Source organism: Simochromis diagramma, unplaced genomic scaffold (genome assembly GCF_900408965.1).
Source record: "Simochromis diagramma unplaced genomic scaffold, fSimDia1.1 OVJJ01000596.1, whole genome shotgun sequence".
Taxonomy (NCBI): Eukaryota; Metazoa; Chordata; class Actinopteri; order Cichliformes; family Cichlidae; genus Simochromis; species Simochromis diagramma.
In genome coordinates, this window is record NW_024387245.1 from 4,803,769 (window position 1) to 4,830,750 (window position 26,982).

Sequence of the window (26,982 nt, forward strand, 5' to 3'; positions counted from 1 at the left end):
CTGTTGTTTTTTTTTCCCAATTATTACATGTTTTAATTATAGTAAAAAAACAAACAAACAAAAACCTTTCTCTAAGTATTCACCACGTTACAACCTACTTTACAGCATCTGCAGTTTGCAAGCAGCCAATTTAGTTCAATTCAATTCAGTTTTACTTATCACAGCTGCAGTCACCCCAGGGGGACTATTGTAAGGTAAAGGCTTCTACATTAAGCCATTAAGACCCAACAGAGAAAAAACTGGCTGTTTCTTTTGCACACTTGTGTGTTTTTGTTTTATTATTTTTTTATTTTAAGTGAGATTTTCCTGTATGTAACGAGACTGCAGCTTTAATGCAGCCGGTTCCTGAAACTGCAATGGCTCCCAAATTTGTTAGCTATGTAATGCATTGTTTTCCTTTGGTTTTTATTGCGCAAAAAAAAAACAAAACAAACAAAAAAAAACTGGCGTCACTTGATTAAAACTTGGCTGTTAGTGAATTTTCTAACCCTCAGTGAAAACCAAACCAAAATCCTATATGTTTTTTTATTAACCCTGTTCATTGCCAGGCAGCTCAGTTCACAAATTTGACTCCATCCCTCAGATCTCTAACTTCATGCTGTAAACTTCATGTAAAGAACCTTGTTATAATCTTGACTTCTGCTCCCAAATTAGATTTGCCGATTAAATCTGTCGTCAATGCTGGCTTCTCTCAGTTAAGACTCTTAGCTAAAGCCAAACCCTTCTGTTCTTTTAAAACCTTGAAAAGGTGATCAACACCTTTATCACACCCAGGCTGGATTAATGCAATTCCTTATATCCTAGAGTGATCAAGACTGCTTCACTAAGAGTTTTCAAATCTCAATTAAAAATTCATCTTTTCTCTTTAACCTTTTAATTTTAGTTGAATTTTTAACTGTCTCATTCTTATTTATAAATATGCTTTTAATTTTGCTTGTAATTATCCTCTTTGATTTTAATTATCTTCCATTATTAATTATAATTATAATTAATTATATGTGCATCCTAATATTATCACAGCATATTTGTAGTTTGACACAGTACCAATATTTTATTCTCATAACCAGATTATTGCAAAAAGTCACACTTCATAGTGTGGACAGCTTGATGGAAAAAGTAGACACTAGGATTTAACTATGTGTTATTATTAATGTACAGTTTCAGAAGAAGTTAACCCCTTAAAAAAAGAAGCAAATCTGAGATTCGTGATGTTAGAAATAGTGGATTTTGTGGGTGGCTGTGTTGGTTTGGTCTGATTATGAGTCATGCATGGCATTATGAAACACATTTTCTTTGAACATGCTGCCATTTAAAACAGCTGGTGGTCTCTAATTTTTGCCCTTTTTCTAAAGGCAAATCTTATAGGGTGCTATTAGAACAATGAAACAGAAATCGTCCAGGCGAGCCCACACATTAACGCCCTCCAAGTGCTAAAACTATGGGAACTGCTATTGGTGATATCCGGTGAACATATTTGTCTGCTGTATTAAGGTACAGACAAGTGAACAGACCCTGAAAACACATTCTCCTAAAGGTCATCACTGACTGATGCTACAGCTCTGCTGACTGACATCTAAATCTACCGTATGTAAGACAGCTGTACAATTAACAAGGCTCCCTAAAGGTCACCTTTTCACTGCAAATACTGCAGAACAGAAACATTTGATTGCATTTGAATTATCCATTTCAAAGTACGGGGAGCGATCTAATTCCTTTTCACTTATGGTATTATTTTTTTTAAATCCCTGCATCCTTGTTATCACTCTTCCTCCCTTTTGGATTCTGATGTTTTCATCAAGCCCACTCCCTTTCTTTGTCTCCTCCGAGTCCCACTCGCTCTCCTCTGTTCCCTCCCCTCTGCGAGTAACCTGCTCATCTTTCAGTGTGTCTGCAGCAGCCTCTGCAACAGTGCTACAGTATGTCAGTATGCTAATGAGGTGGCAGCATATGGCTCATTCCTTATTTAAGCTCAGCCGTCAGACAGGCACTAAGCCACTCAACTCACCATGCATCTCCTCTCCCTACCTGCCCCAGTTGGATCACACCACACTGATCTCTTAATGAGGCTCAAGCGTTATCACAATCAGCTCAACACACCAGGCCGGATCAGTAACTCCTATATTATCACCTCAATCGGAGCTGTTAATCCTTTTATAGGACCATACGCAAAGTCTGCTCACTTTGACACTGCTGCATCTTTCGGAAAACGGACGGGAACTCTGACAGGAAAGCACGTTCGCGTTCAGAAACTGTTTTTGTGGAAGTGTGCTCGCTTTAATGCACAAACAGTAATTCATGCACAGACACACGAACACATACACCCTCCCACTCACACACACACATACAAGCTGCTATCCACTGACAGGCTGGTATGTAGCTCTATTCCATCATGCTGGGCTAAGCACTCTGTCACTCTGACAGTCTGGCTTTATTTGATGATAGGAGGGTACGACCTTGCCTATCTCATGCAGTTAGTCACTGGTTTACAAGTGCACACACATGCACGCACAATTCACTGACATGCCGATTAAACAGCGACTTGAGCTGATATTTTATATGTGCTTATGTCACTGTCGCGGATGTGGAAAGCAAACTCAGACGCAGTATAATAGGATACCTATTTCAGACTACATTTGCCTTCTTTTCATTATTAAGCTTGACAATGTGCATAATGACTGTAGCGGCATAATACGTCCGCCAGTATACACAGTCAATTAGTGCGTAAAATGCAGACAATATAGCTGTGATTGCAGCCACAGACTGCGAGCAAAGTAGTTTGGAGGTTTGAAACTGTGCGCTCTCCTTTAAACCTTTGAAAGTTCTGCACACATTCAGGAGGAAAGCCTTCAAGGAGTTTTAACTATCCATTAAAAAAAAAGAATAAACAAGGCAGCATTGCACCCTAACCTTTATAAATGGGAGAGATTTAATTATTCCCTTAAAGGATGTAGAAGACTTTTAATGCTGCTTATGTTACTTTGCGAGAAGCAGAAATCTTTTTCTTTAACAGCTCATTGAATAGATTTTTTTAACTATCCATTCAAATACATGGGACAGAGCTGAAAAACTGGGCTCTTGGTTTTACTTACAAGTATCACAACCTATTATATATCAAAATATTGGATTGTGCAGCTTCAGTTTCAGAGTCTTAGTCCTCCATTAAAAACTGCTCTGCTTTCCTGACAGCTGCTACATTATGCTTTAGAACAAATAGACATAAATGGCTCTAACCAGTAAGAGTGTGTGCGTGTGCCTCCGTGTGTGTTTTGTGTGAGATACATCTAAACCACGCTTCCAAATATAACCTCAAACATCCCTGTGTAAATGTTTGTTCACCTCGCTTGTCTTTCATTCCCCAAAGATGCAGTGCATCCAGTATACAGTCTCACTTAAACCGTGATGTTTGCTTTAACAAGGCCAGACAGCTGACATGTATTTGATCAAAGAAAAACCACATTCTTAGGAAACAAAAATATCTCTTTTTTTTTTTCTTAATTAAATACAAAATATTACTGTACAAAGACAAGATTGCAAGAATTACAAAGCGGAAAACACACAATCAGTGCAGGAATTTGTCAGCTATAATGAAAACATTTTCTCCGGTGAGTTTGATGCACAGCGAATGGAATTACGCATAAAGTCAGATGCTGTAATATGCTTTCTTTGTATTTTTTCTACAAGAAATCTCAGCACGGGCAAAGTAAAAGAGTATCTGAATCTCTACTCATGATGACAGCACTTACTTAACCTTTCCTGAGCATTTACAAAACAAAAGGTGTCATCATATTCTGCTGTGACTGCCCCTGTAATACTGGCTTTCCTTTTCTGCTTTATTCATTTGATATTGTCACCTAAATTATGACTCACAAATATTATGTTTTTGAAATTAAAAGCAAATCATGAACAGGAAACCTCTGTTTTAGTAATTAGACAATACTTTTGGATATAAAATGTCACAACTTCATAATTTTACCAGAGTTTAGACATGTATCTATGTGAAAATTCTTGAGCTACAGTAATGTGCAAATATACGCTGATATACAGCATATATATATATCAGGCCAACAGAGTGCGAAGTCTCTTAGGCAGCTTTCTTCAAGTAGTCTTCAGGAACAGTTCTCCAGGCTTCTTGAAGACCTTCAAATCCTTTTAAAGGGATGTTTGCTGCCTTTTTGTTCCAATTTTAATAATAATGTTGAGGTGTGAGCTCTGACGAGGCCAATCCATGACTCATATTGTTCCATTGTGGGTTCTTCTGACTTCCTTGTCATGCTGAAAAATGAAGCCATTGCCAATCAGACTTTTCTGTGTTCATAATTCCACCCATTGCCCATCACTCCATAAAACATGGTACCAACGATCTTGAGTCCAGTTCTTGTGTAATTTGGCATATGTCAGCCTTTCCCCCCCGTTTTACTTACTTAAAAATGGCTTCTTGACAGCCACCCTTCCACTGACACCATTTCTAATGAGGCTTCAGTGAAAAGTAGATGGATCAGCCAAAGAGCCCGATGCTTCTATCAAGTCATGTCTCAAGTCTTTGCTGGATTTTCTCCTGTTTCTTATGGACATGATCGTGAGATCCTGTTCATCTGCTGTACTTAGTTTCTTTTAGAACTGCCACATCATATTTTGTCTCCAACTCTTTTCAGATTTTTTAAGGACACATTGTAAATCATGCGAAGACATTTCTCAGCTAATAGGTCTTTGGGAATCAGCTTGTTTGTGCAAAAATGTTATCTTATACCTGTCAAACTACGTTACCTTTGTCATATTTAGGAGATTCAGCTAATAAACTGGGAAGAGAGTATGTGTTTTTGCAGTAGTAAAAAGTACCTAAAGATACAATATAATTTAAATAGTTTCTTTGCTGTTGTATGTTATGTGTATGCACAAGAGTGGTTCATCCCTTGAGTTAGGTGATGTTTTTATGCTTAAATGCTTCTTAGATCAGTGTTAAGTAGCTAACACCAACAACAAAAAGATCAAGTACAATTACTGGAGTAATTTAAAAAGCAGGTAATGTCCAAAGAAAGACTTTGAAAGGCCTTCAGAAAGTGTGGAGAACTATTGCACAAGACCACTTTAACAAAATTGGAAGGAATTTTGACTCCTTAGGAAATCATAAAGAATTAAGTGGGGCAGCTGGGATAGGCATCAGCCCTCTGCGACCCTGAATTGGATAAGCAGAGGAAAATACATGGATGGATGGATGGGGTGACTCAAGACGTTTGCATGGTACTGTATGGCACAAAATATATTTTATTTATATTTCATATTTCATTCATATATGCTTCAACCACCAAATTATAATCAGTTTTTTTAAAAGTAAAGACTTTCCCAAATTTGAAAAAATCTCAAGGTGTTCACGACATATTGCGCACATTGCTTTGTCCAGTAACTGTTAACTTTATATTTAACCAGCAACATTTAATAAGTCCATCCTTGTCCAAAAAAATATTGCAAAACTTCCCTCAAGACATCCAAGACACCACATCTACAACAACAGTACATACAGGCTGCTGGGCAACCTAAAAAATGCTTCTATCCATAAAAATTGAGTGTGGAGAAAAAAAACTAAAAAAAAATGCTTTCAAAGAGGCCCACTTGAAAAATGTATTTAAGATTTCTTTTCTTTGCTCTTCTTTGATAGAACTTTGATAACGTAGAGTGATAGATGGGATTCCTATTGCCGTACAACCGTAATCGCAGCAGGTTCTCTGACAATCTGTATATGAACTTGTGTCCTTGGTAACTCTGACTAAAATGGAAGCAATGTACCAGAAAAGAAACATTTCTGTTTGCGTAAATCATTCTTTTGTGTGTGTGTGTGTGTGTGTGAATGTGTGTGTGTGTGTGTGTGGGGTGGGGGGGTGGGGTGGGGGGTAGGTAATCGGTTCATACATGCAGATTTTAAAAAGCAGACCTAATAAAATGACCTTCTAGTACCTTGCATTCCCTGAATACATCTTGATTACTACCCTAGCGCACCAAAAGAGTGAATGTTGCTCCCTCGGGGAGAGACACACAGGGGTTAAAAGCTGTGTGTGTGTGTGTGTGTGTGTGCTCACTGTGATACAAAAGTGTGTTTTTCTCTGACTCACCGTCCAGCCTCCACCGTCTGTCGTCATGTCACAGTAGACCTGGAAGCCTGAAGGGTGGTGAATAGGAAACACAGAATAGATGCCATCTTCTCTCTGTCCACTGGCGTACAGATCACCACAGTCACGGGGACGTGAGCCTGGGGACATGCAAAAACAGCGAGTCATTAAATAAATTGGCTCTAATATGGATTTCAAAGGCAAAGCATGCACTTGTACACGAGTCTTGCTTTGCCTTCCATTTAAATCCAGGCACTGCCACTAACACACGAACACAGGAATTGTAAAGGAACAGTTTGAGTGTTGTGAAAAAAAGATTGATGATGAGATCGACGAGCAGGTGATGGATGACAAAAGTGGAACAAAACACACTGTAAGTCTGTCAAAGACGAAATTATGGGAGGAAAAATATGAAAAGCAGGTAGGTTAAATGAAGCTGGGAAGACACGAGGGTGGAGCGCAGATATACAGCACCGTGATGCGAGATAATACAAGTAGCTGGGAAAGGAATAATCAAAAGGAAGTTAGAGAAAAAGAAGGATATCTTAGTGAGGAGGTATATACATTTGAGGGATATAAAACAGACAAGGAGGCAGAACGATTGGAGAGAAGTATATAACAGGCAGAATTCGAGATGAGTTAGTGAAGAGGAGACGTGACAGTGACAGAGAGAGCTTGTAAGCCACAGCAGAGCAGAATAGTAGCACCCTTGTCTGTGACTGAGAAACCCTTCTTACACAAGGGATACAAAATCTATTCACCAGGAAGCAGTAGAGAAACTCTGTGATGAGGACAGTGTTATAGATTATGCCTTCACCGGGTCAAACCCCTGAATTTAAAACAGCCAGGAGACTTCTTAAAAAGGCCATACAAGATTTTTTTTTACAGAACCCTACATGATAGGAAATGTTTGCTCTCCCCGAAGCTTTTCAGTTTCTCCGTGTAAGCCTCGGCTAATCAGATCCGAACTTTCATCACCGTCACACATAAATGGTAACATTTCCTACTTCTTTTCATTACTGGAAACTGGGGGTGTCTAGGTTCGATAGAAGAGTCGCTATTTAGGAATTCTCTAACACAGTCATTTCTTTTTCAGCTTAATCATCCCTTAGAGCCGAGAAAATTTCCTTCCAAGTAACACCTTCATTGATTGCACTTACACTCTAGGTCTGCTTTTACTTGACCTGCTTTATGGCTGCAAGATATTAAATACAAAAGCATACAATGGAAGCAATACATGAATGGGAATCACTCGTTTTCAAATCTTTCTCCCAAGACTTAGTGACACAGGCTTTACATTCACAATTTTAGATGTCTTATAGTTGTATGCATATGTCTGGGCATCTATCATCAAATTACATGTTCTGTTAATTATTTTTTTAAATACAACCCCACTGCATTAGATATATATGTGGCCCTTTCATTGAATGCAATTACATTTTTTTTAAATTTAGTAAACGCAGACAATTAAACAGTAATTGTGGCATGCAAAGAAAGTTATCAGTCTAATGAGTCATGGGAATGCCCCATTAGATATTCCAAAATGCAAGCATATTTTGGAATAAATAAGAACATTACTTGCAGATCACTTACACATACTCACACACAAGTTTTATCAGATCTACCCAGAATCACCTTACATGGGGAGAAGTACTGGGACGTCTACACATTACATCTACAGATCGGCCATAGGCATCACAAAGCTCCCGGCACAGGTTTTGTGCTGATGTTAATGCCAGAAGAGTTTGGGACTCAGCAGTTTCTGTAGTTTTTATAAGATTTCAGTTTGCGCAGGGTGACGCCGGTGCATCGAGCCACCTGGGGGGCTCTTCGACTGGTGGGGGAGGTTGTTACATCTTGCAGGAGCTCTCCTCTCTTCAGGACCTCACTCTGCAGGAGGGGGAGATACAGGAGAGGTGGAGGAAGATCTCAGCCTGGGCGTCTATTGTCTCATGTAGTCTGGAACATGAGTGGATGACGGGGTGGGTGCAGTTTTCTCTGTGGTGGGGTCGGGTGGGCTGTCCCGGGCTCTGTGAGGCCAGGCGGCGCTGCTGTACTGGGCCCCGGTCCGGATGAGCCTGGGCCCCCTTTCCCTGGCGGGTTGCGGAGTATGGGGGTGCGGGGGAGGTGGCTCGGCCTGGGGCTCGGTCACTCAAGCACAGCTGGCTGCCGGCGGAGCTCACGGGCGCGTCACTGCAACCCCCACCTGGCTTCTGCTCCGCGGCTGCTGAGTGAGCCCTCATCTGGGACTCTCCTCAGCTCCTTCTGGGACAGTGGCGCGGCTGCCCCTCTGTTGGTCTTCCTTGGTCTCTTGTGTTCTGGGGGCCTCTGGATGTCTGGAGTTTTGATCTCCTCCATACCTGCTTCATGCCCTGGTGGACGGGGCTGTGGCCTCCCCACACCCTCTAGCAGATCATTACATGAAGGAACCTTTTAAAAACAAGCGCGTTCATGCTCACAGGTGTACACACGGGTGCTCACACACACAAACGTCACCCTTTTTGGCTCCTACCTTAAAGCACACTGTGCGCTGTCGATCTTATGTGCTGCACAATAATGTTTAATATTTAGTATTTACTGTCATATTCCCATATATCATTGTGATGTTGTTTATTCTATTACTCTTGTTCTCTTCTGCTTGTTCTCTTTTTTCTTTCTCAACAGGTGATCCAGGTGATCGATATATGCATATTGAGGTGAGTTTTGGATCATCTACCTGTTTTGAATTAGCCAGCCTCCTTTCACTCTCTGTTTCTTAATTTAAAATTTGCACTGTTATACTTAGCTTTATCAGAATACATTTTTCAATTAGTCCTGAAGGTCTGCTACAAAACACCAAAGAAGAACATTTCTCTAAATATATTTGGTGATTGTGGGCAAAGAACCTTTTTATCAACAGCATGTACGGCTTATTGAGATGACGATTTTCATACTTCAGACATCTGCGATGAGACCGTAGGTTTTTTTCTTTTATCTAGTGACTCATCCATGTAAACCTTGTCAATGCACTGAAATTGCACAATGAAATGGTGTAGCACTTCTTCTGTGTCAGCTAAACCTTCCTGCAGGTTTTCTGCAGTCATTAAGGAGTCTTTGCTTTGCATTTTCTGCCCACTATTTCTTTGTTTTGTTTCAATCATTTCTTAAAAACTTTTTGGAAAGTAGAACTTAGACGGTTTAATTGTTTCTATGTCTTTTATAGCATTTCTGTACTTTGTAGGCACAAATTTGCTTCATTTGCAGGGTTCTGAGTTGCTTAGGTGATCATGTGGTTGTTGATTATTACTATAAGGATTTAAAAAAAAATCAACTTCATCAACTTTAAAACATAATGTCGCCCAGATCTCTACAGATCTTTTAGAAACATTACCTATAATGTAAAAATGTACCATTGCCTATAACATGTACAATATATCGGCTTTCTGGTTTCTGAATCTATTTTAGCGGCAAAGTAACCACTATAGTTTTTCCATAAATGTAAGCTTCCAGTTGGTTCAGTTGTTGGGGAATATTCCCAGCCATGGATTTGAAACAACATTGGCGTCTAATGCAGTAGAGACGTGTAACAATACAGCAAGTCGAGCTCGCTGAGAGCTGCAGAGCAGGACTAATAGAGCGGTTTGATCAGAAACCCTGCTGCATGCAGGGACGGACTTCAGTGCTGTCAGTTTTGCATTCATATATCTTTGAAAATCTAATATGTTCTTTTGGGAATATAGAGCAAACAGTACTGACATGAATTATTAAAACATTCACACCCATATGGAAAAAATGTACAAAAAGATGTACTCAGTTTGAATTTCAGCAGTTTGTCTTCACCATATCTACATGTCTAAATGCACTGAGTTGCTGTTATGTGATTGGTTATATGAATATTTGCGTTAAAATGTGGTTCAACAGGTCTGTCTAGTACATGTACTACATATACTACAAGCTTTTCTGTTGCTTTTCAACATGAGAACTTACATATGGGAACACAGCCAGTCAAAGATCACTTTTTGCCTAAAGACTGCATGTAAATCTATTAAATCTAACATAAAATATGTGCACACACATACCACCGGCAGCTTTGATGTACTTTATCTTGACAGTAACTCTAGGGGTTAAAAGCAGTAAAACCCAGCATCAAACTGCATTTCAGGATTTCACAAGCTTAATGTAGAGCATATTTATAGTCTATAAGCACATGTAAACATACCATTTAGCTATTTTGAAGCCTACTGGTTCACAGCATTGTGCCAAACTCTACTTTTGAAATTTCTGGGAGCACAGGTGCGGGAGCAAAGCAGGTGGAGCTGGATGCAGCTTGGAAGAGAGGCTGAATACATTATTACTAGGAGGAATGTGGAATAAGCAGATGGAGTCAGGGTGAGCTTCAGTAATGACCGGTCACATGTGCGTCCCTCTTCCTCTTCAAGAAATAGATCAAATAACAAGAGGGAAACAGGAGCCTACCATGAACATATCTGCAACATGTTAAAAAGCGAAGAGCAATCATGTCTTTTTTTTTTTTTAAATTACCTCCTTGCTCAAAAAGATCCTGTATCCTCTGCATTTCTCTTTGCTTTTTAACATGTTGCAGTGAGCTTGTATAAAAGGATGGATTCAGTTGGAAATTAGTTTTTTTTGTTGTGCTGGTACCTCTTGTAAAATAATTTTAATGAAGTTATGGGATAAGATCAGAAAAGCTATACTGCATTTATCCCAAATTTGGAAAAAAAACAACAACAAATTTTTAATGACACCAGTTTAAAAATTAATAATTAATTGACAATAAATAATCTAATTTGCTCTGCAGCTGCTATATAAAAAAACTAATTCCAAACATTTCAGACCTGAATTTCTGGCTCCTTCTTTTGTGTATGACTTAGCAATACGCACGTAGCGTGGCTAGCATTACTTTTATGATAACCATTATTATTAGATGGTAAATTTACAGTTAATGCAACTTTAATGAATAATTATTTTATTCCTAACAATAAAATTGTAATAAATGCCAAAGTTAAATGGTTTTAACGTCATAATTTCTGTGTATTCTCAATTTTTCCAAATGTAAACATTAACTGTGATCTTGTGAAACTTCAGCAGAGACCTGTGCTATGAAGCAGGATTTGTATCAGGCAACATTTATGTTGCAGACCTAAACTGCATATAAGAGCTCAGTCTTGGGAAATCAGTAAGAAATACAGATTCTGACCAACAACTTTACCCTGCTTTTTCTCTGGTTGCTGTTAGTAATTTTCAAACATTTTTGTTGTTCTTTGAGCCTTATCATATGATCCCATTTCAATACCTATTTCAACTTATGCCAAACTGAAAGGCGGTCTAAGCTTATGTTTAAATTATGTTTTATTTTATTAATTTTTTTTCACTTGCTCTCAGACCTTTAAACACCACTGGGGCTGTAGCTGAAAGAATAATGTTACAACTGTCTTACATACATCTAAACATTAATTTAATGGAATACGTAATTGTAATCTGTCAGATTCCCCTGTGTCTTAATAATGGAGCTGCAGTACTGATAAGTCTATTAACTTACACAGCCTGCAATTTGGCTGGCTTTCCTTGCTACTAATACGTAAGACTAATATAGCAGTGCTTTTTCCAGTCTTACGGACTAAAGTGCTAAATGCACATGAACGTTCACACTGCTTTGTTTTATTGTCATATTGTAGTATTGTAGTTTGGGACTGGTTATATGCTGCCAAGACTACCTCTTTCATTTGAATGAGCTCCATTTTTGGACTGACAAACAAGGGCTTGATAACTGCCTGTGTGTAACTGCTTAGCCTGATAAAATATATTAGGGTTAGTGAAGCCAGGATAAAGAAAACATATCCTTGGTAATGTCGAACTTTCTTCACAGCACACCCCTCTGGAGATTATGATGCTAAACCAAACAGTAAGTGGAGGTGAAAGTAAACAGCAAGTGAAAACAAAACTAAACACTGAGTGAAGCAGAAGCAGGAGTGAAGCAAATAATCTTGGTAAATACACTACACAATGTTTTGTCTCTACAAAGACTTGCACACATCAGTTACCACTCTACAATAACCACCTGGACCATTTTCTACCAACCAAAATTTAATAAGTTAGTAACATTTAAAGATGCGGTTTTATTGTTTGTTAACAGAAAAGAACTAGGAACTAAAGTTTCACTAAATTTCAACTTCCCACTATTAAAATCCTGCACTTTTTTTTCTTTTGAAAATTTGTCCTGTTTGTAAAAATATCAGAAGTCGTCTTGCACACTGCTCTAGATGATTAGTCTGCAGAGCATGGAGTCTGCCTCTGTAGAGTGACATTTAGAAAAATGCTAAACACCAGTCTTAATTAATAAAGTTCCTAATATGTCATGCTTTCAAATTATGCACAGCAAGTCTGAAATTAGCAACTGTAGATCATTTCTGCTGCAGTGCGATGACTACTGGTATTAAGTTGGTGAAAGATGCCGCGCTCATCAACTGCAGTATCAGTATGTACATTAATTTGAGACTACGGTTCACCACATTACATATTTAGATGACAGCGTAGGCTGAAAAACTTCCTCGGTGTGAATAAAATACCCTATCCTGCATCAAATACCAAGATGTGCCACCATCTGAAAGAGGTCACATACAAAGAGGTTTTTCTTTTCTTTCATTTTCTTCCTTGTCACCAAACAGGCACAGATTTAAAAGGGAAAAAAAGACTAATGCCTGTTTAAAGTGACATAAAAAGCACGTAAAAATGGAGCCTCAAGCTTAAACATCCTTTCAAAGAATCTTGTCGGTTCAGTATGTGAAGCTCTGTCCAGGGTGCTGAACCCTGAAGCTGGTCGATCAGTTAGCATGAATGCCTTTTAGTTCTATTCTTGACGTTTGGATAGCTACAAGTTAACCACCATTAAAACAGGTTTCTGTGAAGCACTATGTGTGAGTGTGTGTTTTTAACTTGAAAAATACACAAAAATTTCACATCGCAATAAATTAAAAAGCAAATAACAGACAGACGTTTTTTTAGGTCTTTCCACTCCTGTAAAATTCTTAATATAGGGCAGGCGGTTTTATTTTTAATTATTTTTGATTTTGCCATTATTAGACAGTGCAGTTACAGACAGGAAAGCAGGTAGAGAGAGATGGTGGGTGAGTGGGTGGGGAAAGAAACACAACACAAGGCTTCATGTCAGCATTAATCCAATCCAATCCAATCCAATTTTATTTATAAAGCACTTTAAAATACCCAGCACAGGAACAAAGTGCTGTATAGAAAATAAGTTAAAACAATAGAATAACAGAAAACAGCAAAATAAATAAATAAAACACATAAAAATAAAAATTAAAACAGCCCTATATTAAAACAAAAACAAAATAAAACAGCATCGAATCACCTAAAAACAACTGAAATAAAAATAAAAACCAACATCTCACGTGGTGTCAAAGGCCAGGGTAAAGAGGTGGGTTTTCAAGAGTGACTTAAAAACAGATAAAGAACTGGCCTGTCTAATCTGTAAAGGAAGCTCGTTCCACAGTTTTGGAGATGCTACAGCAAAAGCACGATCTCCTCTAAGTTTACGCCCAGTCCTGGGTACATTCAGGAGCAGCTGATCAGCTGACCTGAGAGAGCGGGTGGGTGTATAAGGCTGTAGCAGCTCAGAGAGATACGATGGGGCTAGGCCATGGAGGGCTTTAAAAGTAAATAAAAGAATTTTAAAATGAATCCTAAAAGAAATGGGCAGCCAGTGAAGTGAAGCTAAAACAGGGGAAATGTGCTCAAACTTTCGAGTGCCAGTTAAAAGACGAGCTGCGGCATTTTGCACCCTCTGTAGATGACTAATATATGAAGCGCTGACCCCAATATAAAGTGCATTACAGTAATCCAGCCGAGTGCTAACAAAGGCGTGGATCACTGTCTCAAAGTGCTGCCGTGAAAGAATTGGCTTTATTTTTGCCAGCTGCCAGAGGTGAAAGAAGCTAGATTTTACCACTGCCTTAATTTGAGTATCAAACTTCAGATCACAGTCCACTTTGACCCCCAGGTTTGTGACAGTTGGCTTAACATACTGGGCCAGGGAATCTACATACACATTGGGGGTCTCAGTGGGGCTACCAAAAACCATCACCTCTGTCTTTTTATCACTGAATTTTAAAAAGTTAACAGACATCCAAGTCTTAATGTCATTGAGACACTGAAGTAATGGCTGTGTAAGGTATCTGCCTTTTTTCTTTAGTTAAAAAGAAAAAAGTTAAACCCGAGATTCTACAGTTTAGCTTCCCAGCATATGGCTGCCTGCTCAACCTGTGAACTAAACCAGTGCCATGGGATTTCTAAGCATGTATTTTAATGATCTGTACTCTGCATTTATACTCTGTACCTTGGCGCTATTAAAAAGAGGTAGACTATAACAGACGTTTTGTGCTTTAAGATGCTTTAATGTCAAACTGTCATTGCCTACACCCTTACAGGCAATGACAGTTATGCGTTATGGTACGCTATTATTCCAATTTTAAGACAAGAGTTGGACATTTTTCTGCTTTTTTTTTAACAGGATCTAACATATATTATGTTATGGGAAAGATTGTAAGAATGGATTTGTTGGAAATACACACACCAGAATTTCTCTGGAACGCTCATCCTAAATGATAGATGAAGTAAACAGAAGTAATAAATAAATTAAATAATTCTCCTGTATTCTCTTATATCAGTGGGACAAAGAATAGTACATTCAGGCATGAAGCATATCTGCAGACTGTATTCTTCTTTTCTTCCAAAAAGCATGTGAGTCCCAAAACACAAAATGTTTTTTCCAACATAAAAATGTATGCACATTTTAAATTGGCTTTAAACTTTTCTTTTAGCAAAAAAAAAATAAAAAATCTTGCATTGGTAAATTTTCTGCAAAGTGGTGAAATTACTCATGTGGAAAAATATTAATAATGAGCGATAACGCGTGACAGACATTTGACTGAACTCAACACCTGTTTTTAGGCTCCACCGTAAGAAAACTGGAGAGAGGCAGCAGCCTGCGAGCTACTCCAGCAGGCACAACAGGGCTGATGTAATCATCACTACAACCCCGTACTGCATGTAAACCAGAAATGGAATTAGGAAAAACATATACCTTGTACATGATGACTCCTTAATTTGAACAGGCATAATCACAGTAACTCAAATACATGTACAATGTAATATGATGGAAATCTTCAGTTATCTAATAAATAGCACCTTGTGGGTCTTATTTTGACTCTCTCTCTTTGACTCTTTAGAGTTTGAAAGTATTTTTCCTTCAAACTGAGTGGGGGGAAATCTATGCGTGTCACGGCCGAGGCCACCTCAAAAGGGAAAGGACTCAAATGCTGGGCGCCGAAGTAGTTTCAGTGACAACTTTTATTTTCTCAGTAAGTGTTCACAATCAGGAAACTGGGATGTGAGTTTAACAAGTGCTAAATGCCACAATTAAACCAAAGGAGTTTTAAGCAGCCTGGGCTAAGAAAGCAATCTGGTCGTTGGTCAGTGGAAACAGCTGTTCCAGGGATTGGGCTGGAGGGAGAGTCAAACTGGGTCCGGGGCAAAGGTCAGAGTCACTGTAAACAGAGTACAGACGTTCAGGTATGGTTCGGGAGAGATACGGGCAAGCTATTCGTTCTGAATCTTCCTTAGTACTGCGTACTTGGGTGGTCTGTAGTGGCATGAAGGGGTGAGTTGTCCGGGTGAGTGGTCTGAAATTCCTGGCGTTGAGGCAGGGAGGCAGGCAGGTGAGTCGGGTGAACAGCCCGTGGGACTGTCAGGAGGTCCAGCGTCCGGAATGGAGCTCTTCAGCAGAGATTTGTGTCTGGCAACTTGGTGCGTGGTAGGGTTAGCTGAGAATCTGGCGAAGAGAGGTTGAGTGCGTTGGCCTTATGAGTCCCTGGCTTCATTACCCACAGGTGCGAGCAATCAGCAGAACACAGAGGCCCCTCCCAGGGGTGGAGATGCCAGCTCGGAGGGAGACACACTAGCAAACACCCGGACTATGACAATGTGGCTCATAAATTGACTAATGATTTCCTGACTGAATAGGGGAATTTAATGAATTTAATGTTTTTGTCTCGGATGTTGTTGCCATTAATATATAGCCAGGAGACAGTAAATTAAAGCCAAACTGAAGTGTATTACATATTGTTGGATGACAAGTCTTGCCATCATCATGAAACAATATACTGGCACACTGGTTAAAACCTTCAGCACCATGGACAGAGCCTTAGCGCGGCGTCCTCTGAACTGAACCTTGAGTTGACTGTGAGTTTCTGAGTTTTGACTATGAATTTTGTCACAGATTAAATTTTAAAAAAATATATAATGTTTCTAATAGTGTTATTCAACCTAAAGACCTGCTTTTTAATTAACAGTGACGCTTAAATGGATTCCAGATCAAATTGATTATAGCTGTTAAGTATTAGTATTTATATTAAATGTATTATAGATACATTTGTAAGATGCGATACATTAAATATAAAAATTCTGAACATCGTTGACCCACTTACCTAAAATATAACAGTATATATGTTATATTTGTAAAAATAAAAAAATACGGTACTTGGATTTAATTTAGAAACCCATCATCAGCATCAAGGAGAACTTACTCAGCTGCAACAGTTAGGTTGATGATGTCACAAGCCTGCAATATATTAATATTAAAGTATATAATAAATATACTAAATATTAGTCATAACTTTTTATAAAGCATTCTAGAGCATAAGCAAAACTTGAACTTCAAAATATCCCTTTGTTATGCAATTCCTAGACGATGCCTACTTCTTTATGTCTACAGATTTATGTAAACACCTGCACCTTCTCAAATTGTACCTCTAAGACACAAATTGTTGCTCTTTTATTCTGGTATCATACCCGCTATACACGGGCAGCTTTCAATCTGTGACCTTGGCTACCTAAGACAGCGCAAATCCAACAGGGGGATGCCACTGGGTGTACTATGCCTGGTTGAAAGCCTTCCAATGGGATGATGCCTCAGGCCCTTCTCTGCCTTTCAGCAACACAGCCCGGTGGCCATGCAAGTCATCTCTCATGCTGAGAGCGAGAAAAAAAAATCCACATCTCTACCAAGGCCAGTGGATAATGTGGATGAGGTGGATGAGATGTAGCTCAGAGAAACATATTGATATTACGAGGAGATGCTGGATTGAATAAATATGTGGGAAGACCGATGGTAGACGCACGTCTGTGGAATAAAATTTTGATGAATAGTGGAGATGGAAGAAGAGAAGGACTGATCGTGATGGGGAGCAGAATAGAGTTGGAAAAGGTCAAATGTGTCGATGTATACATTACATATACAGAGACAAAGGTAAAAACAGAATATAAGAAAAAGAAAACCTTACATATAAGAATCCAAGCCCACAGGACAGATACATAAAGTCCAACCATGCTTCATTTCTCTTACCGTTGGAGCAGCCCTTGAAGCGGGCACCTCTGACTGGTGCCCTTTGTAAGTCAGCCTTGACACGTGCCTTCAGACCCACATTCTCCTTCTGCATGGCATTAAGAGCATCACTAACCGAGTTCACTACCTTCACCATGTTGATCTGGCTGTCTGACAGCAGCTGCAACACACAAACAGGGAATGACAGAGAAAAACACTTAAATATATGTTGCGTTACACTCGTAATTACAATGCAAATGCACACAAGCCAGTCGTCTCTATTTACTTTGAACATTTTTAAACTGTGTACACTGCACATTGCTTCAGACCATTTCCCAAAGCTTTCCGAGGGTTTTTTACTACCTCCTAGAGAGTCAGGCTTCTTCTACCTTTTTGAACATGTCATATACATTACTGTTTAGATATGCATAGTAAAACTGAATGTGAGTCTTAAAGTAAAATGTGGTTCTTGAAGTTTTCATAAAAGAAATCTGTTTTGGACCCTCTTAAGGGCTGGAATTTATTCGGTTATAAACAATCAATTGAGCATAACATTAGTTCTGGCAAGCTGCAGAGTTGAGCTCAGCCAGCAATCCCCGCAGATCAGCTGATGTCAGTGCCAGCCAACATTAGCTGATATGGTAAATATAAAATGATTAATGCTATTTAAGCCTCATCAACCTGCATACAGGCAAGCCCCTTTGCAATCCCACCTCCACCTTCATGCTCAGTGTCTTTAATCTATCTTTGCCTCCTGCTTTCCATGTCCATAAATGGAAGGGGAGGAGGTGTGTGCTCTCCCATACTTAATCTTTCTACAAATGCAAATAGAACAGCTGGGGAGTCCCAGAACAGAGCCATACCACCAAATATGAATTAATGCATATGGAATAACAATGCTACTTAGACTGTTTCCTGACAGAAATGCATTTACACTCTGGCAGCATAACAAACCCCTCTTCAGGAAAGTGTGCACTGTCAGTGGTTTCTGCACTGGATTCAAATACCATGTGAAAACAATACACGTACTACACATTATCTGGAAGGCAGGAGCTAACCAGGTGCAGAGTCCAAGTGCAGTAACATAATTTATCCTCAAATGAAATAATGCCATTCCCTTTAATCTCCTCATATTTGCCAGTACAACTATAGATACAGCTACATAAGGAAGATTTATGAATTTCATCACTACCAAAGTGGACTGAAGAGTCTACACTGTTCCAAAAAATAGTAATGTCAAATGATTTTACTGTGTATTTTACAGTTGTGTACTGTTTTTCTAGAATATCATTACATTTACATAAGTAGACTGTGATCTGACACGTCAAATGTAAAATAACATAACATCACTGTAAATGTAATAAAACACAATTTACTTGTTTGTTAAATATATTTTGTTGTACATATGCATATTTAGATCGTAAAAATACATCCAGAAATGTCTCCCATCATGCCTTGGGACATGTGCTGCTGTTTAGATGTTCTTGTTCTATTGTTTATGGTTACGTTACTTTTAACTGTTATCTTGAATGTTGTGTTTACGCCGTGGTGCAGCGTCACTGACAGTTGTTGTTTTGTAGAGAGAGTTCTGTACCATGAGTGACTTCTGTTGTGCTGTTGTTGAACCTTGAGGCACATTGTAGCACCAGCAAGTGTTTTAATAAGGAGCTCCCCCTACCAGCTTGGGGTTAAATAACAAGCTCAATCTCTCTCTGTGAGCTTCTTTGTTAAGATTTTTCTGCATGCCACAATGTAAAACATTGCACGGATACGCTGTGCTAATTATATATTTTGAAAAAGAAATGTAGAGGTAGGAATTGCAATTAATATAAATAACATGACGCTAAGCATCGGCCAATGAATGTGAACTAACAACAAAGTCGCGGGTAACGCTGCGACCGTAGGAAAAAACTCTAATATGAAGGCATTTTACAGTAATGTTCTGTTCTTCTAGAATATCATTAAAGTTACGTAAATAGACTTTGACTTCACATTTTGAATGTAAATTAATGTTAAATCACTGTAAGGTAATACAACATAATTGTCATGATTATTAAATGTATCTGTCTGTACATATGCATATTTAGATTGTTAAAATACATTCACAAATGTATCATGATTTCACAAATATCTGTCCGTTATTTGAAAGATTGAACTGTTGAATTCAAATGTAATGCTATGGAAAAGCATACAACATGATCCCTATAAGCTTGTGTTACATCACATAAGTATTATTATCGTTGCTAGTTAGGCCGTTCATGGCTCAAGAGTTGGCAGTTCGCCTTGTGGTCAGAAGATTGCCGGTTCGCGCCCCGGCTCGGACACTCGCCGTCGTTGTGTCCGTGGTCAGGACTCTTCACCTACCGCCTACTAGTGATAGCCAAGGGGGCCGATGGAGCGATATGGCAGCCTCGCCTCTGTCAGTCTGTCCCAGGGCATGCAATCAATTATTATTTAAACCAACTGTTAACTGTATATTTCTGTACTTTTACGTATTATGATTCATATTTCCACATTCAGTGACCTTGTTTATAGGTAATTTCCTTGTTTGATTGCGTAAAAATGTTCCTAATTTAATGTCTAAAAGCACTTGGAAAAGCGCAACAAACTCTATTTTCATTATTGAAAATAACCGTATTTTTATGGGACAGTTATTTTCTGTTATTTTACGGTCGTATTTTGGCGCCCCAGCTGCCGGAATATTACCGTTGTTTTAGGATGTTTTTTTTTAACAGTGTAGCTTTGAAAGATGCATTTATAATTACCCACCTATGTGGCTTCATAAACCCAAACTAAAATGTTATATTCTCTGAACTTTTCCAATGTAAAATCAAAGTTACATATGCAGACTTTGAAATTCCTCCTTAGTCTTCTCAAGGATGATCTAGATGTTATGGTTGAATATTTCTAGCAGTCCAATTTCTATAATTGGGATTCGTATGTTAAATGCAAGACTCGATCTATTTTACCACGTTCATGTTGGCTCTTTTCCGGGTTGGACTCAGAATATGTGGTGGTAATGCTTCCCAGCAATCAACTATGCTGTGAAACACAAAGAGCCCTGTGGGAAGGATGCTGATGAATGTGTATGCTAGGACTTGCAAAGATCAGTGTAACCTCTCTGATCTGCCACGGCCACATCCTTACCTGCAGCCCTTAATGTGCTTTTCATTGCAGAAAGGTTGTTTTCACACATTGCCCTAGTTGGCCAAAGTGTATGCACAGCCAGGACTTAAGCTCCATATGAGAACACTGCACACTATATTGTGCAGACAGGAGAAATAGTCTTGCTGTTATTTGTACACGGACACAATCCTCATCTCATTCCCTCTCTTTCATCTTACCTGTACCCAAATGCACACATGCACACCCACAAACACACACCGAGACCTGCAGTGTTCAAAGACATGTATAGGGGATTCAGAATTTTTCTATCAAACGTATGTCTGTGCAGCTATATTTGGGTCCTAAAACTGCATTAGCTAGAAACCCCAGTGGCCATTCCCTGCCCTCAATAACCATGCAACACACCTCTGAGGCACAGCAACCTAAAATGAAATAATATCACGGTGACACTGGGGGTTTAATTCACGCACAAACACAACACAAAGTTGCAAACAAAAAGACACATTTACATGCATGCCTCCATGTCAGTGCAAAGATGAGCATCCGGTTCCTGCACTAAAGTTTCATTATTGTTACCTTTTTTTTTTGCATGCCTTTTGTTCAACGAAACTTTTTAGACTTTCCGCTGAAGCCACTAAGTCATACTTACTTTAATATAATTCAGAAAGCAGATTTTAAACATCTGATATCTCAGTTTGTCAAGTGCTTTACAATCCCAGTTGACTCTGATCGAATTAAGAGTACATGGGCTGAAGACCTCGGTGTTCCTCTGTCTGAGGACCAAAGGTCAAACTGCTTGTCCAATATTCAGAAAAGCTCAATAAACGCCAGATATAAATTAATCCAGTTTAAAGTCATTCACAGATTACATTTTTCTAAACTTAAACTTAACCGGATCCACAATTCTGTGTCCCACTTATGTGATAGATGTAATATCGGTGAAGGTTCCCTTGCACATCTATTTTGGCATTGCCTTGTCTTGAAAGCTTTTTGGAGCCAAATTCTTACGTGGTTTTCAAACCAATTTAGGAAAAAAGTACCACTTGATGGTACACTGGCTATACTTGGATCATTTGCATCAATCGAATCTTTTTCCTTTTCACAAAAACAGATAATTACAATGGGCATGCTGGTGGCAAAGAAACGTATGCTTTTACAGTGGCGGTCTTCTTCGGCCCCGTGTTTTAAAAGGTGGCTTAATGAGACGGTGTCTGTGGCCAGGGTGGAACAGATAAGTGATAGAAAGGGGAAACTGGCGAGTTTTTGTACGATTTGGCAGCCATTTCTAGAATTCTTAAAAATTAACTGATCATAATTCATGCCTCACACCCCGTGTGAATTTTCTTATTTTATTTTATTTTACTCTTTATTTAGTTAATATTGCTATATTTTTTTCCTCCTCTTTTTCCTCCTTTTTTTCTTCTTTTTTTCCATCCTTATAAGTTCACAAATGCTAAATGTAGTAATTGTCCTCAGTTGAATCTGTATAAGCATGCTGTGTTTAATTTAAAAGCAAAAAAAAAAAAAAAAAGGAGACGCATGCCTTCCATACAGGTATCACTTACTCTACACCTAGACTAGATACAAGAAAGACTGTTTGATGTGTACAACTGAAAGTGCAGGGACAGGTCCGTACTTACTTCGACAATGATGCAGCTTGTAATTTTACCTCTGTTCACCGCTAGAGTGGATTTGAAATCAAATGTCAAGATGTAATCGACGTGCAGACTTTCAGCTTTAATTTAAGGGGTTTAACAAGTATACCAGACCTCAATTTTAAAGGGGCTGAAAAGCAATTGGTGAATTTACTGACAAGGAGATTCATAGCAAAGTAAGGTCTGTCCCTCATGATCCTATGCCAAATTAAGCAGACTAGTACATGCCCATGCTACAGTACTGCTGGGCCTGTTTGCACTGTTGGCTGTAAAATTGATATGATGTGACCCTTTTTATATTTTATAAAGTGTTGAAAAATTCGTGATTTTAGCCGGCTGCTAAGCAGTTGCTAGGCAGCATGATGGTATCATAATACCTGATGTAGACAAAAACCTTCAGAGGCCTAAGATGAACCTGTGTGGCAAGTTTGGTTGGTCACCTATTGATTGTCTAGAAGGAGTGTGTGGACAGACAAAGACTTTATATATTAAGAGCTAAAATTAATTTAAAGCTTTGAACTTGATTTGGTGACTGGTGACTGGTACTATCAATACGAGGTCCAAAGAGACCACAGGGAGGGAAGTTAGGCCATTATTAGGGTGAAAAATTCAGAGAGACAGCTAAATAGCCAAATTCTTAAAAAGGCTTGAGAGATCGTTATTTCAGGGTCACAGAATTGTTTCTTTGGTTAAGAATAACCCTTTTATGATATTGAGTCAAGTCAAAAAGGTCGGATTGGACATGGCCAGAATATGTTGTGAGTTTGTGTAGTCTTTGGATGAATAAAACTTGTTTCAGAATGATGGGAAGCAGAACCTATAGGGATGGAAAGAGAATCTAATGATGTGAAGCATACCATATCATCTGTCAAACATGGCGTGAAGGCAATCTTATAGCATGCAAATGTATGGTTGCCAATTGAACCTGTGACTAGAATATATTTATGATGAAACTGCTTCTAGAAATAGCAGGATAAAGTCAAAGGTGTACTGGGCAATGCTCAGTCAAATGCTGCAAAACTGATCAGGCAGTGCTTCACAATGTAAATGGTTAATGACCCAAAGCATATTGCAAAAGCAACCCCTCAAGGCAAAGAAATGAGATATTCTTCAGTAAGCAAGCCAGTCACCTGATCTTAAACCAATGGCTCGCGCTTTTCAGTTCAGTTCAAAGAGACCTACAAACACACAGCAATGGAAAGTGGCTGCAGTTCTTCTCAACAGCGGAAACACAGCATTTAGTGATGTCAGTGGGTTCATGCAAAGCAATTCTTTACTTTTGTGAAGGAGGGCTAGTTACTTTAGAGCCTCTAAAAATGAGGGATTACATATAAAAATGTCAGTAACATGTAAAAGTTCAATGGAATACTTTTGTTAAACCCCTTGAATTAAAGCTGTAAGTCTGCACTTCAAGCACATCTTGATTGTTTGACGACAAACCCATTGTGTGGTCATAAAAATTCATTTTTAAAAATGAGAAAGGTAGGGACATTATCAAAGATTTGAGTTACCCTGTAAATGTTGTTTTTGTGCACATTTAACATTATTACTGGTGTTGTCTTTAAAAGTTAATTGTGTTTGTTTGTACGTACCAAAAACAGAGGATTGCCTGTGGTCTTAATGCTAAGCCTTGACTGACACATCAATTAGGATCATGAAGTAATTACCTCTCATTAGGCAGCCTTTGCACAGTCTTACAAAATCAGTTACACCACAGCACTCAACACATGGAGCCTTGTTTCATGAGTCAAGGTTAAAGTCAAATTGTTAGTAAGTGTTCCTATTTAGAGCTTAACACAATTCAGACGATAATGTGCAGTGCACTCGCACTCAAAATCAGCTTCTTTGCTTCTCACCATCGATAAAATCCACTCTCATCTGATGCTTTGTTTCTTAAAACTGCAAACTTAAATGCTGACCTGCTGAAACTTTGTGGCAAAACACAATAAAGAGTCCGTTCTCATCCCTGGGGTGCCGAGTCACAGAACAGAGAGGCACAGCAAGGCTAGAAAGGGCAATTACAAAATGTCATTTAGTCACCATCTGCATAATATGACATCTTCACTTCACAAAGTCACCCTCTTCTCCTTTTGCAAATTAGAAATAATTTAAACTCCCAGCCATATCTGTCTATTCCGAGCCTCAGATATAATTTCAAACAGGTCTAAAATGCAAAAGGAAAACATTAAGATTTTGTTTTGCGCTCAAGCGGCGTAATCAGTGACAGTTCATTTGCAGACAACCGGGGTAGTATACAAATGGTTCCACAAAGTATTTCCAATGAAAAAGGAAACACCCGTAACTTACTGTAACACATCTAAGGCGCATAATCATTGTCAGCTGTAATTTATGTTGATACCTTGTCTGTGAATTGTCTGTCATTCACAATCTACCATTTACTATACTATAGTATGGCAAATAAGTGTGTTAGCATATGATGTGTGCAAATGTTCAATTAAAAGTTTATGCGTAAGTAAATTAATGTAATCTTGCGTATCATATTGTACATGTGTACTTACTACATATCTTTAGTTAACAGGGCTGTGAGTTTACGGTGTGAAAAAGTACTTGTCCCCTTTCCTGATTTTTTTGCATCTTTGTCACACTTACATATTTCAGATCATTAAACAACTTTCAATATTAGACAAAGATAACCCATGTAAACACAAAATGCAGTTTTAAAATAATCATTTTATGTTTTAAGGGGGAAAAAGTTACATATACTTTTCACAGATATGCCAACATCGTATGTGAAAGCAATTCAGCAGTGCTTAAATTGACCATCAACAAGGGCTTGACTTAATTCGCTGTATTAAAGTGTTTCATAAATGTTAGGCCGACCTCTTCCTATCCTGTATCCATTTAATTAAACAGTCAGCGATTCTAGATATATGAGGCCTCTGAAGCAAAGAAACGATGAATAAAAGATTACCCTGATGATTGAGAGAGCCTTCATACATAAACAGGATGTTTTCATATCAAATATGAGTAATATCTGACAAGGATTTTGATTTTTTCTATATGTAGCTTGCTGTTGGGGTGGAGTGCAAAGAGCCCAGCTATGCCATTAAATCACTGTTAATGAAATAAAGACGTGCAATGGCTCTTCAACATTTCTCTGCTATACTTGTCCTAAGTCTCACTTGCGAAATAGGCCCACACATGCATAAATAAGTACTGCATTTCATTTCTGTCTCAGAGTTGTTTTCCACAGTCCTTGAAATTCATGATGTCTTGTGTTTTGTTACAAAATATTATATTTAACAAAAGCAGTCATCAGTTCTAATTTTAATCCACTGAATTAAAGGATCCCATTCATGTTAGAGGCAAATGACCTATTGCTACTGACTGTATTTTGGATATTTTTAAAAGCTTAATATGGTATATTAACAAATTTCCCACGTGTGGGACTAATAAAGGTTATCTTAGCATTTGTATTGTTTCAATTATTTCTTAAAACATACATTTTCCTTATTCCTTTTAAACTGTTAATTGCAATTGATTTTTTTTATGAAGTCATCAATACCTACTGTTAATAGAGCATAGTCACACAGGCCAAGAAACTGGTTGGTAACTGTAATCTATTAAATTAATATAACCGCAGTCACACAGGCTTAGAGACCAGTCAGCGACCCCCTGGAAACCAACTTTTCCTAGGAAAATGTGTATTCCCCAACCGGTTAACAAGTGGTGGGAACCAGTTGCTTGCTGTAGTGCTGTAGCTCAGTGACACTGGACGCAAAGATGCATAAGCACACCTACTTGCTAAGCAGTTGTGAAACTATAAAGAGTGTGACGCAGGAAATGAAGGCCATTTTGCCTTCAAAGTAAAAGTTGCTCCTTTATGAAACATGTTGGCTTCAGGAGGAAAAGAAAAACTTTTAGTATGAAAGAAAACAGTTTGTATTTCCAGTTTAAGTTATGGTTTTTTTTTCCAAATTTCACTACAGCTCAGTTGTTAGTTAACGCATGTTCACGAGAAGTTAAGTGTCATCTATGCAATTTGTGAGAGACCGAATCACAAGGAGGATTTTAGTGTGGCGCCTTCTTTGTAGCTGATTTGATCCAATGACAGCTGGCAGCCTTCCGCAATCAATAACCAACCAATTACTAGTATTAGTTTTACTGATTGTGACTGAGGCTTTAGGTTTTCAAGCTCTTTAAATCTTATTTCTGGCAGAAAATATTAAACTCCTCATCTATTTACAGTACTTGCATCAACTTTAATGAACATCTTGAGCAATACGGTTTTCTACACTAGCAGTAGTTTGGCCCGAGATCCTTATCAGAGATACTGAGTTTTGCTTGTCAACAACATTAAAATTCCACAGGCACATGATTCAGTTTAAACTGTGACCTGTGGTTCAAGGATATCAGCAAGTCATACTCTTCCTTGTTGCTTTTTCCTCATTGAGTTTTTGCAGTCATATATTGTGCCAAACATTATATTTAGGCTCATTTTGTGGGCGCTGGAGTTCTGTTAATGGGCCATAGCCTTCAGTTTTTATGGTTACTTTGTACATCATAGCTTATGCACAGGGCTGCCACTGCTGGTCAGATCTAAAAATAAAATACATTAAAAATGTTTAATGTAATTCATACCGCTGCTGACAGGTTCTAACTTAATACAAAAAAAAGATTAATGGAGACAACCCCTGACGGTAAGAACACTTCACAGGAAATAAAGATCTACACTGCAGTA

General features: G+C 38.5%; 1 protein-coding gene across 2 annotated transcripts in view; it reads right to left on the minus strand.

The window, feature by feature from the left end:
- Positions 1 to 26,982, minus strand: part of fibcd1b (fibrinogen C domain containing 1b) — an 86,775-nt gene that overhangs the window by 17,368 nt on the left and 42,425 nt on the right. For both annotated transcript variants that reach the window (XM_040000258.1, XM_040000257.1), the window contains 2 exons: positions 17,521 to 17,680; positions 6,105 to 6,241 (listed from right to left, as the gene is read on the minus strand). In XM_040000258.1, coding sequence (XP_039856192.1) covers positions 6,105 to 6,241; positions 17,521 to 17,680 — 297 coding nt within the window. The remainder of the gene's footprint in view (positions 1 to 6,104; positions 6,242 to 17,520; positions 17,681 to 26,982) is intronic.